At 46.0% G+C, this 15,000-nt stretch overlaps 1 protein-coding gene across 1 annotated transcript in view; it reads left to right on the top strand.

Moving 5' to 3' along the window:
• Positions 1–15,000, top strand: part of arfgef3 (ARFGEF family member 3) — a 72,219-nt gene that overhangs the window by 15,685 nt on the left and 41,534 nt on the right. The window contains exons 11-19 of the mRNA XM_080781582.1: positions 502–770; positions 1,005–1,117; positions 1,424–1,556; positions 1,727–2,036; positions 3,285–3,441; positions 6,168–6,345; positions 10,364–10,562; positions 11,302–11,462; positions 12,535–12,700. Coding sequence (XP_080637708.1) covers positions 502–770; positions 1,005–1,117; positions 1,424–1,556; positions 1,727–2,036; positions 3,285–3,441; positions 6,168–6,345; positions 10,364–10,562; positions 11,302–11,462; positions 12,535–12,700 — 1,686 coding nt within the window. The remainder of the gene's footprint in view (positions 1–501; positions 771–1,004; positions 1,118–1,423; positions 1,557–1,726; positions 2,037–3,284; positions 3,442–6,167; positions 6,346–10,363; positions 10,563–11,301; positions 11,463–12,534; positions 12,701–15,000) is intronic.

Raw genomic sequence — 15,000 nt, forward strand, 5'->3', positions numbered from 1 at the left:
TTTGAGGCCTGGTATGGTTTGGTATGGTAGGCCTTAGGTTTGAGGCCTGGTATGGTTTGGTATGGTAGGCCTTAGGTTTGAGGCCTGGTATGGTTTGGTATGGTAGGCCTTAGGTTTGAGGCCTGGTATGGTTTGGTATGGTAGACCTCAGGCCTTAGGTTTGAGGCCTGGTAAGGTTTGGTATGGTTTTTTGTTGACCAAAAGGGAGTGTTGGCAGAAGCCTCAGCGTATAATGCCTGCCCTTTTAATATAAAAAAAAGCTATAAATTATGAAAATACAACAGAAAAAAACAAACAAAGAACAAACAAAAGCAAAACAAGACAAAATAAAACAAACAAAACGTAAAGGACAATAACAACAATAACATTGATAATAATAATACTAATAACATTAATAATAACAATAACAACAACAACAACAACAATAATAATAGTAATAATTAATAATAATAAAAATGCTTAATTCCAGATTGTACCGTGGTTTGTAAACGCGCCCCCCAGGTCTCAGCCAGGAAGCGGATTCCTCTTCTTCCTCCTCTTCTCCTCCCGCCCCGGGGGTTTCGGACCAGGGCCGCGGCTCGGGCTGCTCCTCCGTCGCCCCCGCCAGGCCGGCGGCGGTAGTGCGCACGGTGTGCTACGTGGCCGCGGAGCTGGTGCGCCTGGTGGGCGGCATGGAGTCCATGAGACCCGTCCTCCAGTCGCTGTACCACCGGATACTGCTGTACCCGCCTCCCCAGAACCGCACGGAGGCTGTACGCATAATGAAGGAGGTATGTAGCCCCTCCCCAGAACCGCACGGAGGCCGTACGCATAATGAAGGAGGTATGTAGCCCCTCCCCAGAACCGCACGGAGGCCCTACGCATTATGAAGGAGGTATGTAGTGTTTTCGTCGACTAAAACTATGACGAAAAATGTTCGTCGACTACCTTTTTCCACTGACGAAAACTAAGTGTGTGTGTGTGTGTGTGTGTGTGTGTGTGTGCGCGTGCGTGTGTGTGTGTAGATCCTCTGCTCTCCTCAGAGGTTGTTTGACCTGGTGGGACCGTGTTCCTCCGAGCCGGACAACAGGAAGCGCTCATTCTCCAGGAGGAAGTCTCACCTGGACCTCCTCAAACTGTAACTATATCTTTACATCTGTCAACAACTGGTGACATCAGTTCCGATTGCCCCGGGGTTATTTCATCTATTTATTTAATCGGGGTTATTTCATCCATATCCCGGATGTAGCTGAAGTAGCTAAATGTAGCCAAAACACTCCCACTGCGATCGACAACAACGGGAGGTATGAATAAATCTACCGTGACTAGCGACCGTACCGCCATCCAACACATAATCTTTACTTTGCTTCCTCACCCTTTGGCATATTGTAGAGTTTTGTGAAAAGGTCCCTTAATAATATTATGAATTATTATAACATTTCAGGGTGATGGATGGGATGACGGAGGCGTGTCTTAAAGGAGGCGTGGAGTCGTGCTATTGGTCGGTCTCCTGTGCCTGCGCTCTGCTGTCTGCGCTGGACGAGCTGTCCCAGGGGCGGGGCTTACATGATGGACAGGTGAGCATTCTCAGGTCGATGTAAAACGCCTTAGAAACGAGCATACCCGTCCTGAGCACCGAGCGCGTTCATTTGACAGGACGAGCATACCCGTCCTGAGCACCGAGCGCGTTCATTTGACAGGACGAGCATACCCGTCCAAAGCATCGAGTGTGTTTTCAACCCCACAGGTCCGCCTGCTCCTCAGACGATTGGACGAGCTGAAGGAGGGGGCGGAGCTCCCTCCGCCGCCACCGCCTGAGCTGAAGGAGGAGGAGTTTCGCTGGCAGAGGCGTGTCCTGTCGTCGGAGCGCGCTCCGTGGGAGGCGGCGGAGCGCAGCCCTGACATCAGCATCAGCGTCACCACGGAGACAGGCCACGCCCCCCTGGACGGCACCACGGAGACAGGCCACGCCCCCCTGGACACGGAGGAGGGGGAGGGGCCGGAGGGGGTCACCTCCCCTTCCTCCTCCGACAGCCAACCGCACCTCGGGGGCGGAGGTCAGTGGCGTTGTTTAAAACTCTTCGACGGCTGAGTCCCGTCGTTTCACGTTTTTAAATCCGTTCTAGGCGAGGATAGCAGATCTACAAGCTCATAGCACGGCACTCGGTGCCGTGCTATGAGCTTGTAGATCTGCTATTTTTTTTTTTATCGTGAAATATGGTGGTGCAAATCTTTGAATATATATATTCTTTCAGAGCGTTTTTAACTCATATCTTTGCTACGGGGGGGGGGGGGGGGGTCCCTGGAACTACATATTTTCAGATGGGGGTCGGCCAAATGCATAAACGTCTTGGGGTCCTTGACATGACATAGTGTGAGACAACCACTGACATAGAAACATGAGGTTTCTATCAGAGTGGTACCGGTTTGACTGAGGGACTGCCATCGCGCAAATTCCAGAGAAAAAAACTTTTATTTTTACTTTTTAATAACACAGGCAGATTCTGCACATACTAGAGCATGTCTGAAATAAATGTCAGAGCTGAAATTGACATGTAAATAATATGAAATAAATGCTTAAACATGTAGCTAGATGTAATGTTAGAGACCACAGAAGACATGTAAATATGACATAAATGCTTAAACATGTAGCTATAGGTGTAATGTTAGAGACCACAGAAGACATGTAAATATGACATAAATGCTTAAACATGTAGCTATAGGTGTAATGTTAGAGACCACAGAAGACATGTAAATATGAAATAAATGCTTAAACATGTAGCTATAGGTGTAATGTTAGAGACCACAGAAGACATGTCAATATGAAATAAATGCTTAAACATGTAGCTATAGGTGTAATGTTAGAGTCCACAGAAGACATGTAAATATGAAATAAATGCTTAAACATGTAGCTAGGTGTAATGTTAGAGACCACAGAAGACATGTCAATATGAAATAAATGCTTAAACATGTAGCTATAGGTGTAATGTTAGAGTCCACAGAAGACATGTAAATATGAAATAAATGCTTAAACATGTAGCTAGGTGTAATGTTAGAGACCACAGAAGACATGTCAATATGAAATAAATGCTTAAACATGTAGATATAGGTGTAATGTTAGAGACCACAGAAGACATGTCAATATGAAATAAATGCTTAAACATGTAGCTATAGGTGTAATGATAGAGACCACAGAAGACATGTAAATATGAAATAAATGCTTAAACATGTAGCTAGGACTGGTGTAATGCTAGAGTGTGTGTGTGTGTGTGTGTGTTTGTGTGTGTGTGTGTGTGTGCGTGCAGGCGTGCGGGAGGCGGAGTTTGTGGAGCGAGGGGGCGTGCCTCCAGACGTGGTGCAGAGAGGCCACGCCCTGGTGTTCCCTGACATCACCAACTTCCTGTCTGTGGAGAGCCGAGCGCGCTCTCACCACGAAGGGTCTCGCTACAGCGACAACTACAGGTGTGTGTGTGTGTGTGTGTGTGTGTGTGTGTGTGTGCGTGTGTGTGTGTGTGTGTGTGTGTGTGTGTGTGCGTGCGTGCAGGTCTGCACCAGGTCAGGTAGGATATCCTTATGTTAATGCTGAACCTGTGGCTGACATGAGCTCCCAAGAGGACAGTAGTCCTCCTGTCAGTCAAGTGGAGGAGGGAGGGGCTACAGTAGCTGACATGGAGATGGGGGCTGAGGAGGAAGGGGTAAAGGTGGTGGGGCAGATAGGAGGAGGAGATGGGGGCTGAGGAGGAAGGGGTAAAGGGGGGGGGGCAGATAGGAGGAGGAGATGGGGGCTGAGGAGGAAGGGGTAAAGGGGGGGGGGCAGATAGGAGGAGGAGATGGGGGCTGAGGAGGAAGGGGTAAAGGGGGGGGGGCAGATAGGAGGAGGAGATGGGGGCTGAGGAGGAAGGGGTAAAGGGGGGGGGGGCAGATAGGAGGAGGAGATGAGGGCTGAGGAGGAAGGGGTAAAGGTGGTGGGGCAGATAGGAGGAGGAGATGAGGGCTGAGGAGGAAGGGGTAAAGGGGGGGGGGGCAGATAGAGGAGGAGGAGATGGGGGCTGAGGAGGAAGGGGTAAAGGGGGGGGGGGCAGATAGAGGAGGAGGAGATGGGGGCTGAGGAGGAAGGGGTAAAGGGGGGGGGGGGCAGATAGAGGAGGAGGAGATGGGGGCTGAGGAGGAAGGGGTAAAGGTGGTGGGGCAGATAGAGGAGGAGATGGGGGCTGAGGAGGAAGGGGTAAAGGTGGGGGGGCAGAAAATAAAAGGCAAAAGGGTCAAATGGGACAAAAGCAAAAAAAGTGACCGAGGTGAAAAGAAAACTCAATTCAGAAGATAGTACTTTTGGTTGGGTGAGCGATGATGAAACATGTGTAAAAAAAGAAAAATTTCTATGGAGTGTCAGAAATGAAAACATGAGACTGATCCAAATTGAAAAGTACTTCCCAGATAGGAAGAGTTTTGTGACGGCTGCCAAGAAAAACATGAAGTTAACAGAAGGAGTGTGCTTTTACCACGCAAGATATTTTCAGAGTGAAGAAACTGGTGCAGAGGGTTTATGCGGAATTGGAAATTGAAAAGTGGCTAGTGTGATGGTGGTGGTGCCGCTGGGTTCCTTCTGTGCGCTGGGTCCTCTTTTGCACTTGGTTTTGTCTTCAGTGGACATGAAGATTACCTGGACGATGATACAGCCCGGCCGCTTGTGAGCTTGGTTTGGCGCTTTGGTTGACTGGACAATGGTGGAGCGGCTGGAGCCTGCTACGTGTAGGCTCTGATTCTCAGATGGGCCTCTGGTTGGAAGGGGCCAGGATGGGCCTTCATCAGGATGGAAACACATCAACTGCCTTGTTGTCTCCTTTGTTCATTTTCCACGTTTCACATCCGTATAGCAGTACTGGCAACACTAGTGTCCTGTACAGTTTTAGCTTTGTTCTTCTCATGATGTTGTTTGAGCTCCAGGTGTTTCTCAGTCTGATGAATGCACCTCTTGCTTTTGACACTCTACTCCTCAGGTCCTTCATGCCACCTCCCTCTTTGCAAATTGTGGCTCCTAAATAAGTGAACTGCTCTACTTCTTCAAGATCTTGTCCATTGATCTGGATTCTTTCCTGGTTCCTTGGATTAATCCTCATTGTTTTTTCTTTTGTATGTTGATCTTGAGTCCTACTCGCCTGGCTTCTTCGTCCATTTGAGTATCACAGGAGGGGAGAGGAAAATGGTCTTGCAGGCTACTGTACTGTTGTGTTGTGTCCAGAGACGGGCTGGGTGTGGTGGAGGACTCGGTGTATGGGGGGGGGGGTTCAGGGGCAGCAGCAGCATGTCACTGGATGAACCCTCTGCATTAATTTAGTGTATGGGGGGTTCAGGGGCAGCAGCAGCATGTCACTGGATGAACCCTCTGCATTAATTTAGTGTATGGGGGGTTCAGGGGCGGCAGCAGCATGTCACTGGATGAACCCTCTGCATTAGTTTAGTGTATGGGGGGTTCAGGGGCGGCAGCAGCATGTCACTGGATGAACCCTCTGCATTAATTTAGTGTATGGGGGGTTCAGGGGCGGCAGCAGCATGTCACTGGATGAACCCTCTGCATTAGTTTAGTGTATGGGGGGTTCAGGGGCGGCAGCAGCATGTCACTGGATGAACCCTCTGCATTAGTTTAGTGTATGGGGGGTTCAGGTCACTGGATGAACCATCTGCATTAGTTTAGTGTATGGGGGGTTCAGGTCACTGGATGAACCCTCTGCATTAGTTTAGTGTATGGGGGGTTCAGGTCACTGGATGAACCATCTGCATTAGTTTAGTGTATGGGGGGTTCAGGTCACTGGATGAACCATCTGCATTAGTTTAGTGTATGGGGGGTTCAGGTCACTGGATGAACCCTCTGCATTAGTCTAGTGTATGGGGGGTTCACTGGATGAACCCTCTGCATTAGTTTAGTGTATGGGGGGTTCAGGTCACTGGATGAACCCTCTGCATTAGTTTAGTGCAAAAATGGTGTTGAATGAATAACGATGCTATCTGTTCAGTTGATGTTATTTTATGTTTTGGTTTGATCTTTTATGTAAAATGCCCTTTAGGGTTAATGACATTAATGTTTGACTGAAAACAAGTGATTGTTGCCTTTTTTAGTTTGTAAATAAAGGGTTTCATAAAAAGTCAAAAGTCTCTCTCTCTCTCTCTGTGTGTCTATGTCTCTCTCCCAGCATTGAGGAGCAGGACCTATCGCGTACAGAGTGTGAGTCATGTGATCAGTACTCCATGGCTGCTGAGAAGGACTCGGGTCGTTCCGACGTGTCGGACATCGGCTCCGACAACGACAACGGCTCTCTGGACCACGAGGAGGACGAGGAGGACGAGGATGATGAGGATGAGGAAGAGGAAGAGGAGCGCGCTGGAGGGGAGAGGAGGAAGGGGAGGGGCCTGAGAGACAAGATGGCGCCCCGACGCAACTGTCCAGGTCAGAGTTCAACTGTCTGAAAATGAAAATGTGAAATGTGTGAAAATGTGTGAAATGTGTGAAATGTGTGAAAAAGTGAAATGTGTGAAAAAGTGAAATGTGTGAAAAAGTGAAATGTGTGAAATGTGTGAAAAAGTTAAATGTGTGAAAAAGTTAAATGTGTGAAAATGTGAAATGTGTGAAAAAGTGAAATGTGTGAAAAAGTGAAATGTGTGAAAAAGTGAAATGTGTGAAAAAGTGAAATGTGTGAAAAAGTGAAATGTGTGAAATCTGTGAAAAAGTGAAATGTGTGAAAATGTGAAATGTGTGAAAAAGTGAAATGTGTGAAAGTGTGAAATGTGTGAAAATGTGAAATGTGTGAAAAAGTGAAATGTGTGAAATGTGAAAATGCGAGATTTTGCTTGAATTGGTACCATTAGGAGAGATAACATGACGTTGGTACCATTAGGAGAGATAACATGACGTTGGTACCATTAGTAGAGATAACATGACGTTGGTACCATTAGGAGAGATAACATGACGTTGGTACCATTAGTAGAGATAACATGATGTTGGTACCATTAGTAGAGATAACATGATGTTGGTACCATTAGGAGAGATAACATGATGTTGGTACCATTAGGAGAGATAACATGATGTTGGTACCATTAGGAGAGATAACATGATGTTGGTACCATTAGGAGAGATAACATGATGTTGGTACCATCAGGAGAGATAACATGATGTTGGTACCATTAGGAGAGATAACATGATGTTGGTACCATTAGGAGAGATAACATGATGTTGGTACCATTAGTAGAGATAACATGATGTTGGTACCATTAGTAGAGACAACATGATGTTGGTACCATTAGGAGAGATGACATGATGTTGGTACCATTAGGAGAGATGACATGATGTTGGTACCATTAGGAGAGATGACATGATGTTGGTACCATTAGGAGAGACAACATGATGTTGGTACCATTAGGAGAGACAACATGATGTTGGTACCATTAGGAGAGATGACATGATGTTGGTACCATTAGGAGAGACAACATGATGTTGGTACCATTAGGAGAGATAACATGATGTTGGTACCATTAGGAGAGATAACATGACGTTGGTACCATTAGGAGAGATAACATGATGTTGGTACCATTAGTAGAGATAACATGATGTTGGTACCATTAGGAGAGGATAACATGACGTTGGTACCATTAGGAGAGAGAACATGACGTTGGTACCATCAGGAGAGATAACATGATGTTGGTACCATCAGGAGAGATAACATGATGTTGGTACCATTAGGAGAGACAACATGATGTTGGTACCATTAGGAGAGATAACATGATGTTGGTACCATTAGGAGAGATAACATGGTGTTGGTACCATTAGGAGAGATAACATGACGTTGGTACCATTAGGAGAGACAACATGATGTTGGTACCATTAGGAGAGATAACATGATGTTGGTACCATTAGGAGAGATAACATGGTGTTGGTACCATTAGGAGAGATAACATGACGTTGGTACCATTAGGAGAGATAACATGGTGTTGGTACCATTAGTAGAGATAACATGACGTTGGTACCATTAGGAGAGATGACATGACGTTGGTACCATTAGGAGAGATGACATGATGTTGGTACCATTAGGAGAGACAACATGATGTTGGTACCATTAGGAGAGATAACATGATGTTGGTACCATTAGGAGAGATAACATGACGTTGGTACCATCAGGAGAGATAACATGATGTTGGTACCATCAGGAGAGATAACATGATGTTGGTACCATTAGGAGAGATAACATGATGTTGGTACCATTAGGAGAGATAACATGATGTTGGTACCATTAGTAGAGATAACATGATGTTGGTACCATTAGGAGAGATAACATGATGTTGGTACCATTAGTAGAGATACCATGGTGTTGGTACCATTAGGAGAGATAACATGATGTTGGTACCATTAGTAGAGATAACATGATGTTGGTACCATTAGGAGAGATAACATGATGTTGGTACCATTAGGAGAGATAACATGACGTTGGTACCATTAGTAGAGATAACATGATGTTGGTACCATTAGGAGAGATAACATGATGTTGGTACCATTAGTAGAGATAACATGATGTTGGTACCATTAGTAGAGATAACATGATGTTGGTACCATTAGGAGAGATAACATGATGTTGGTACCATTAGTAGAGATAACATGATGTTGGTACCATTAGGAGAGATAACATGGTGTTGGTACCATTAGGAGAGATAACATGATGTTGGTACCATTAGTAGAGATAACATGATGTTGGTACCATTAGTAGAGATAACATGATGTTGGTACCATTAGGAGAGATAACATGGTGTTGGTACCATTAGGAGAGATAACATGATGTTGGTACCATTAGTAGAGATAACATGATGTTGGTACCATTAGTAGAGATAACATGATGTTGGTACCATTAGGAGAGATAACATGATGTTGGTACCATTAGTAGAGATAACATGATGTTGGTACCATTAGGAGAGATAACATGATGTTGGTACCATTAGGAGAGATAACATGATGTTGGTACCATTAGTAGAGATAACATGATGTTGGTACCATTAGGAGAGATAACATGATGTTGGTACCATTAGTAGAGATAACATGATGTTGGTACCATTAGGAGAGATAACATGATGTTGGTACCATTAGTAGAGATAACATGATGTTGGTACCATTAGGAGAGATAACATGGTGTTGGTACCATTAGGAGAGATAACATGATGTTGGTACCATTAGTAGAGATAACATGATGTTGGTACCATTAGTAGAGATAACATGATGTTGGTACCATTAGGAGAGATAACATGATGTTGGTACCATTAGTAGAGATAACATGATGTTGGTACCATTAGGAGAGATAACATGATGTTGGTACCATTAGGAGAGATAACATGATGTTGGTACCATTAGTAGAGATAACATGATGTTGGTACCATTAGGAGAGATAACATGATGTTGGTACCATTAGTAGAGATAACATGATGTTGGTACCATTAGGAGAGATAACATGATGTTGGTACCATTAGGAGAGATAACATGATGTTGGTACCATTAGGAGAGATGACATGATGTTGGTACCATTAGGAGAGATAACATGATGTTGGTACCATTAGGAGAGATAACATGATGTTGGTACCATTAGGAGAGATAACATGATGTTGGTACCATTAGGAGAGATGACATGATGTTGGTACCATTAGGAGAGATAACATGGTGTTGGTACCATTAGGAGAGATAACATGATGTTGGTACCATTAGGAGAGATAACATGATGTTGGTACCATTAGGAGAGATAACATGATGTTGGTACCATTAGGAGAGATAACATGATGTTGGTACCATTAGGAGATAACATGATGTTGGTACCATTAGGAGAGATAACATGATGTTGGTACCATTAGGAGAGATAACATGATGTTGGTACCATTAGGAGAGATAACATGATGTTGGTACCATTAGGAGAGATAACATGGTGTTGGTACCATTAGGAGAGATAACATGACGTTGGTACCATTAGGAGAGATAACATGATGTTGGTACCATTAGGAGAGATGACATGACGTTGGTACCATTAGGAGAGATGACATGATGTTGGTACCATTAGGAGAGATAACATGATGTTGGTACCATTAGTAGAGATAACATGACGTTGGTACCATTAGGAGAGATGACAGGCAAACATTGATCAAAATATACATTATTCTTACATTCTCTAGTTATGTGTAGACTTCTTGCACATTAAATTGATTAACTAATGCACATGTTTAACAATAATGTAACTCTTGAGACTGTAAAATGAAACCATATGGACCCAAATGGACACTCTCAACAGTTATAGATCTACAAGGGTTCATTTGGTTTCACTGTACACTGTTGAGAGTTAATTAAAGATCCCCCCATAAAGGTCAGAGGTCGTTGCGGGCGGCGGCCCTGTCACTCAAGCTGCTGCGTCACCAGGAGGCGGACCAACAGAGCGCCAGGCTCTTCGTCCAATCGCTGGCCGCGCTGCTGCCTCGGCTGCTGGGATTGGCCGGCGCAGACGGGGCCAAGGAGGTCGACCAATCACTGCAGAGCTTCTCCTCGGCCTTCTGCTCGGGACTCCAAGCCGGTGAGAGGCCACACCCCCTGAACCTAAACCTTGACCAATCAGACCTCACCACACCCCCTAAACCTAAACCTGACCAATCAGACCTCACCACACCCCCTGAACCTAAACCTTTACCAATCAGACCTCACCACACCCCCTAAACCTAAACCTGACCAATCAGACCTCACCACACCCTCTGAACCTCTCTAAAACTAACCAACGGGCCTCAGGAGTAGCATTTGAAGCAGTTGAAATCATAGACATATAAACGTAGATGCCCCTCACAATAAGCTGTATATAGGAGGGGCTAGCGCCTCTCCAAAATGCTTGTCGGAGGCATGAATTGACCCAATAACTATTATTTCAAGTATGCTGTGATTGTATTAATGACATTAATCAGGTGTCTGCTTTAGCAGACAGTTTGAGAGGGGGAGAGGTGGTGGAGTTAGCTGCTTTATAGCAGACAGTTTGAGAGGGGGAGAGGTGGTGGAGTTGGCTGCTTTATAGCAGACAGTTTGAGAGGGGGAGAGGTGTTGGAGTTAGCTGCTTTATAGCAGACAGTTTGAGAGGGGGAGAGGTGGTGGAGTTGGTTGCTTTAGCAGATAGTTTGAGGGTCCAATGGAGTTAAGAGGTTTTGTCCAAATCACGTTTTGCTACTTTCCATTCGTTCAATAGTTTTTTTGGAGTTATGAGGTTTCCCTCCTACAGCAACGGAAATTGACATCTCTCTCTCTCTCTCTCTCTCTCTCTCTCTCTCTAGGAGGTGTGATGTCATCGGGGTCGGAGGTCGCGGTGGGCTGTCACTCACTGATGAACGCTGACGGTCTCTACGTGGTGTCGTATTACGCTCTTCTTCTCAACCTCAAACTGTGCTGCTGTGACTTCTACCACTGCAGAACGCTGCCCCCCGGTGGAGGCCTGGTAAATATCACACTACAGTACAACACCGCCCCCCGGTGGAGGCCTGGTAAATATCACACTACAGTACAACACCGCCCCCTGGTGGAGGCCTGGTAAATAACACACTACAGTACAACACCGCCCCCTGGTGGAGGCCTGGTAAATAACACACTACAGTACAACACCGCCCCCCCGGTGGAGGCCTGGTAAATAACACACTACAGTACAACACCGCCCCCTGGTGGAGGCCTGGTAAATAACACACTACAGTACAACACCGCCCCCTGGTGGAGGCCTGGTAAATAACACACTACAGTACAACACCGCCCCCTGGTGGAGGCCTGGTAAATAACACACTACAGTACAACACCGCCCCCTGGTGGAGGCCTGGTAAATAACACACTACAGTACAACACCGCCCCCTGGTGGAGGCCTGGTAAATATCACACTACAGTACAACACCGCCCCCTGGTGGAGGCCTGGTAAATAACACACTACAGTACAACACCGCCCCCTGGTGGAGGCCTGGTAAATAACACACTACAGTACAACACCGCCCCCTGGTGGAGGTCTGGTAAATAACACACTACAGTACAACACCGCCCCCTGGTGGAGGTCTGGTAAATAACACACTACAGTAGTAGTGTACACCTGGTATGAGTTAAAAACGTTCGCTCTGAAAGAATATATATTCAAAGATTTGCGCCACATTTTCACGATGTTTCTTTTCTTTTCGCTAGACCGACCGCAGATCAGCGTAGCCGAGCAGCGCCCCGAAAAAAAAAAAATACAACACAACAGCGGACCAGCCGCTTCTATATAGCGTCACATCCGGTTTTAGCACATATCCCGCCCTTAGCTCACGCTGATTGGTTCGAACCGGGAGCGGTTTCGGTGTTAGCTCAACTCCCTGAGAGATCTCAAATGGATGCTGTGTTGGGGAACATGGTTACCCAATACCGCCCCCATCTGGCAGAGTCAGGTTGGCCCAGAATGGGATTTGGCAGTAACTTTGTGTGTGTGTGTGTGTGTGTGTGTGCGTGCATTTTGTGCATTGCGTGCGTGTGCATGTGCGTGCCGTTGCACGTTTCAGAAGGAGTTTGTGTGTGCGGTGCAGAGCAGCGGTGTGCTGGTTCTGCTCTCCACGGTCTGGATAGAAGAACTCTACCAGCTGGTCCTGGACCGGAACCTCCTGGGAGAGGCCGGTTACTGGGACTGTCCCCAGTACCACGGCCTGGCCCTGATCACAGTCCTCACAGGTATATAAATACACACACACACACACACACACACACACTTCACAAAAGAGAAATACGCCACAGTGTAACGGAGGCGTGAACAGATGTCGTATTTATCCGTCCGATCAAGCTACGAATTTTCGCCGTGCAATTCAAAGAGGGGTGTGTTGTACCACAGGTGCGCAGGCGCATCGCAGGTGTCTGTCATGTTGAATGCAGCGGGTGCCAAGTGATCGGGAAATGCTGGAAAGGAATCACTGCTGTATATGAATATAGCCCGCACTCTGTTAATTTAATAATTGTACACATGTGGGAGCAGGAACAAGTTAGAGCTTTCATGTTATATTGTTTTTGCACCACTGTAGGCTACTATATAGGCACTATGGCCCTCATTTATCAACCGTGCGTACGCCAAAATATGGGTGCATGCCGAAATTACCGACATTTTTGACATTTACCATTTCCGCCAAAGCTTGAAATTGAACGTGACAACGTTCAAAATCCACGTTTGCTCCTCAGCTGGCGTACGCATGTTTTTCTGTCGCAGAACGGCGGAGCAGCATTGTTTGACCAGCTGAGAGGCTGCCAAAGGCATCGAAACATATGTATTCACTCCTAAAATGTTAATATAAAACTGTATGTATATGGAATACATGTAAAAAAAGAAAAAAGGAATGGACCTACAAGATGTGTCTTTTTGTCATATTAAATTTATAGGAGCTTTCCAACTTTACAATTAAAATCGCACTTGATTTAAGCCATTTAAACAGTGTTTTGCATGAGCGCATACATGCGAGGATTTGGGCTGTCTGTGCTGGAATATTTCCATGACGTTGGAAAGTATAGCCTATAGTGCAGTGCTGCCTGCAGCTGCGGAGAGTCCCAACATGCATGGGTAGCCTATATACTGTAGCCTAATCTACAGTAGGCCGATGTCTTTCTGGAGTTACATGTGCAATCTCCTCCTCGTTTAATAAACCCGACGCGTCGCTCGAATGCCAAATGTACCGCCAGCGCAAGTGGGAACCGCATCGGAGATGTAGGCTACCCAGCCAGCCCTGCACCACCACCACTCCACCAGTGCCAGCCACATGGGCTCCGGTTTTAGCTGCACATTCATATATTGACAGTTGAGTTGAGTTGACAGCCTATCCACTGCAGCGACTAGCGACTGTGAGGCAATCTAAATAGACTGTCGAACGTGCATGGTCAGTTGATCACGGTGTCACGGACAGACAGACAGGCAGACAGGACAGGATCAGGATCGGAGCAGCACCTATGCAAAACAGCAGCGTGTGTGTGTGTGTGTGTGTGTGTGTGTGTGTGTGTGTGTGCGCGCGCGCGCGCCTATTTGTTATTTAATTCATGGTTCACAGGTTCAGGTTTTCGTTCACTAATAGATCTTGTTGTATATTAAATTAAAAATACTTTAATAATTTAATATAACTGTACAACTAACAACACACAGTGACAGTTGCTTGCAAATTGCGATATGTGCGTCAGCGTGCGTGCGGGGGGGGGTGAGGCGGGCAGCAAGGGGGAAGCGAAGCGAGAGGAGAAACAGACCTACAGCTTTATTTAATTCATGCAGGTTTATTTATTTAAGATACAACAAGTTGCAAGTTGCAAGTTGCGTGTGCGTGCGTGCGTCTGTGTGTGTATGAGAGAGCTGGGGCAGCAAGTCCATGTAACCATGGTTTCAGGACGTATTCCAGAACGTTCATGACGCAAAAACGAGCGCGTGCCCGATAGATTTCAGCCGTCACATTTATTAACGTCAGAACGAAATTAAGGAAGGATCAGCTGTTTGCGATCACTTTATAAATGCCGTGGCGACGTGGGTGTACTACGAAACCTGCACTCGAATCTGTGGCAGATTTTACACTCGATTGATAAATGAGGGCCTATGTACAAACTGACACCAATCCATCAAAGGACACCAAAGGAAATTAAAAGATTTCCAAGCTTACGGTGCGTGCTCCGCGCAGCAATATAATTATTATTTATTTAATTAAGTTTCGGGACCAAGGCGGGTGCTCACTCACACCTTTGCAGAGGTAAAACATATATCCAATATTTTTTTAGCGGGGCTGCATAATGCAGCTCTGATAAAAAATATCGGATATATGTCAATGCAGCCTGCATTGATCCATATGGGGAATTAAGTCGTCTTTTGAGAGAGAGAGAGAGGGAGAGAGAGAGAGAGAGAGAGAGGGGGGGGGGGGGGCTGCGGGCATGGGCCCTCAAGACACTGATAAAGAACATTCATAAGTGAATAATTATAGGCCTAGCTCTTGTCTGAATAAATTATAATCCAGTGA

The sequence above is a fragment of the Protomyctophum bolini genome (genome assembly GCF_963924005.1).
Source record: "Protomyctophum bolini genome assembly, chromosome: 14".
NCBI classification, from domain to species: domain Eukaryota; kingdom Metazoa; phylum Chordata; class Actinopteri; order Myctophiformes; family Myctophidae; genus Protomyctophum; species Protomyctophum bolini.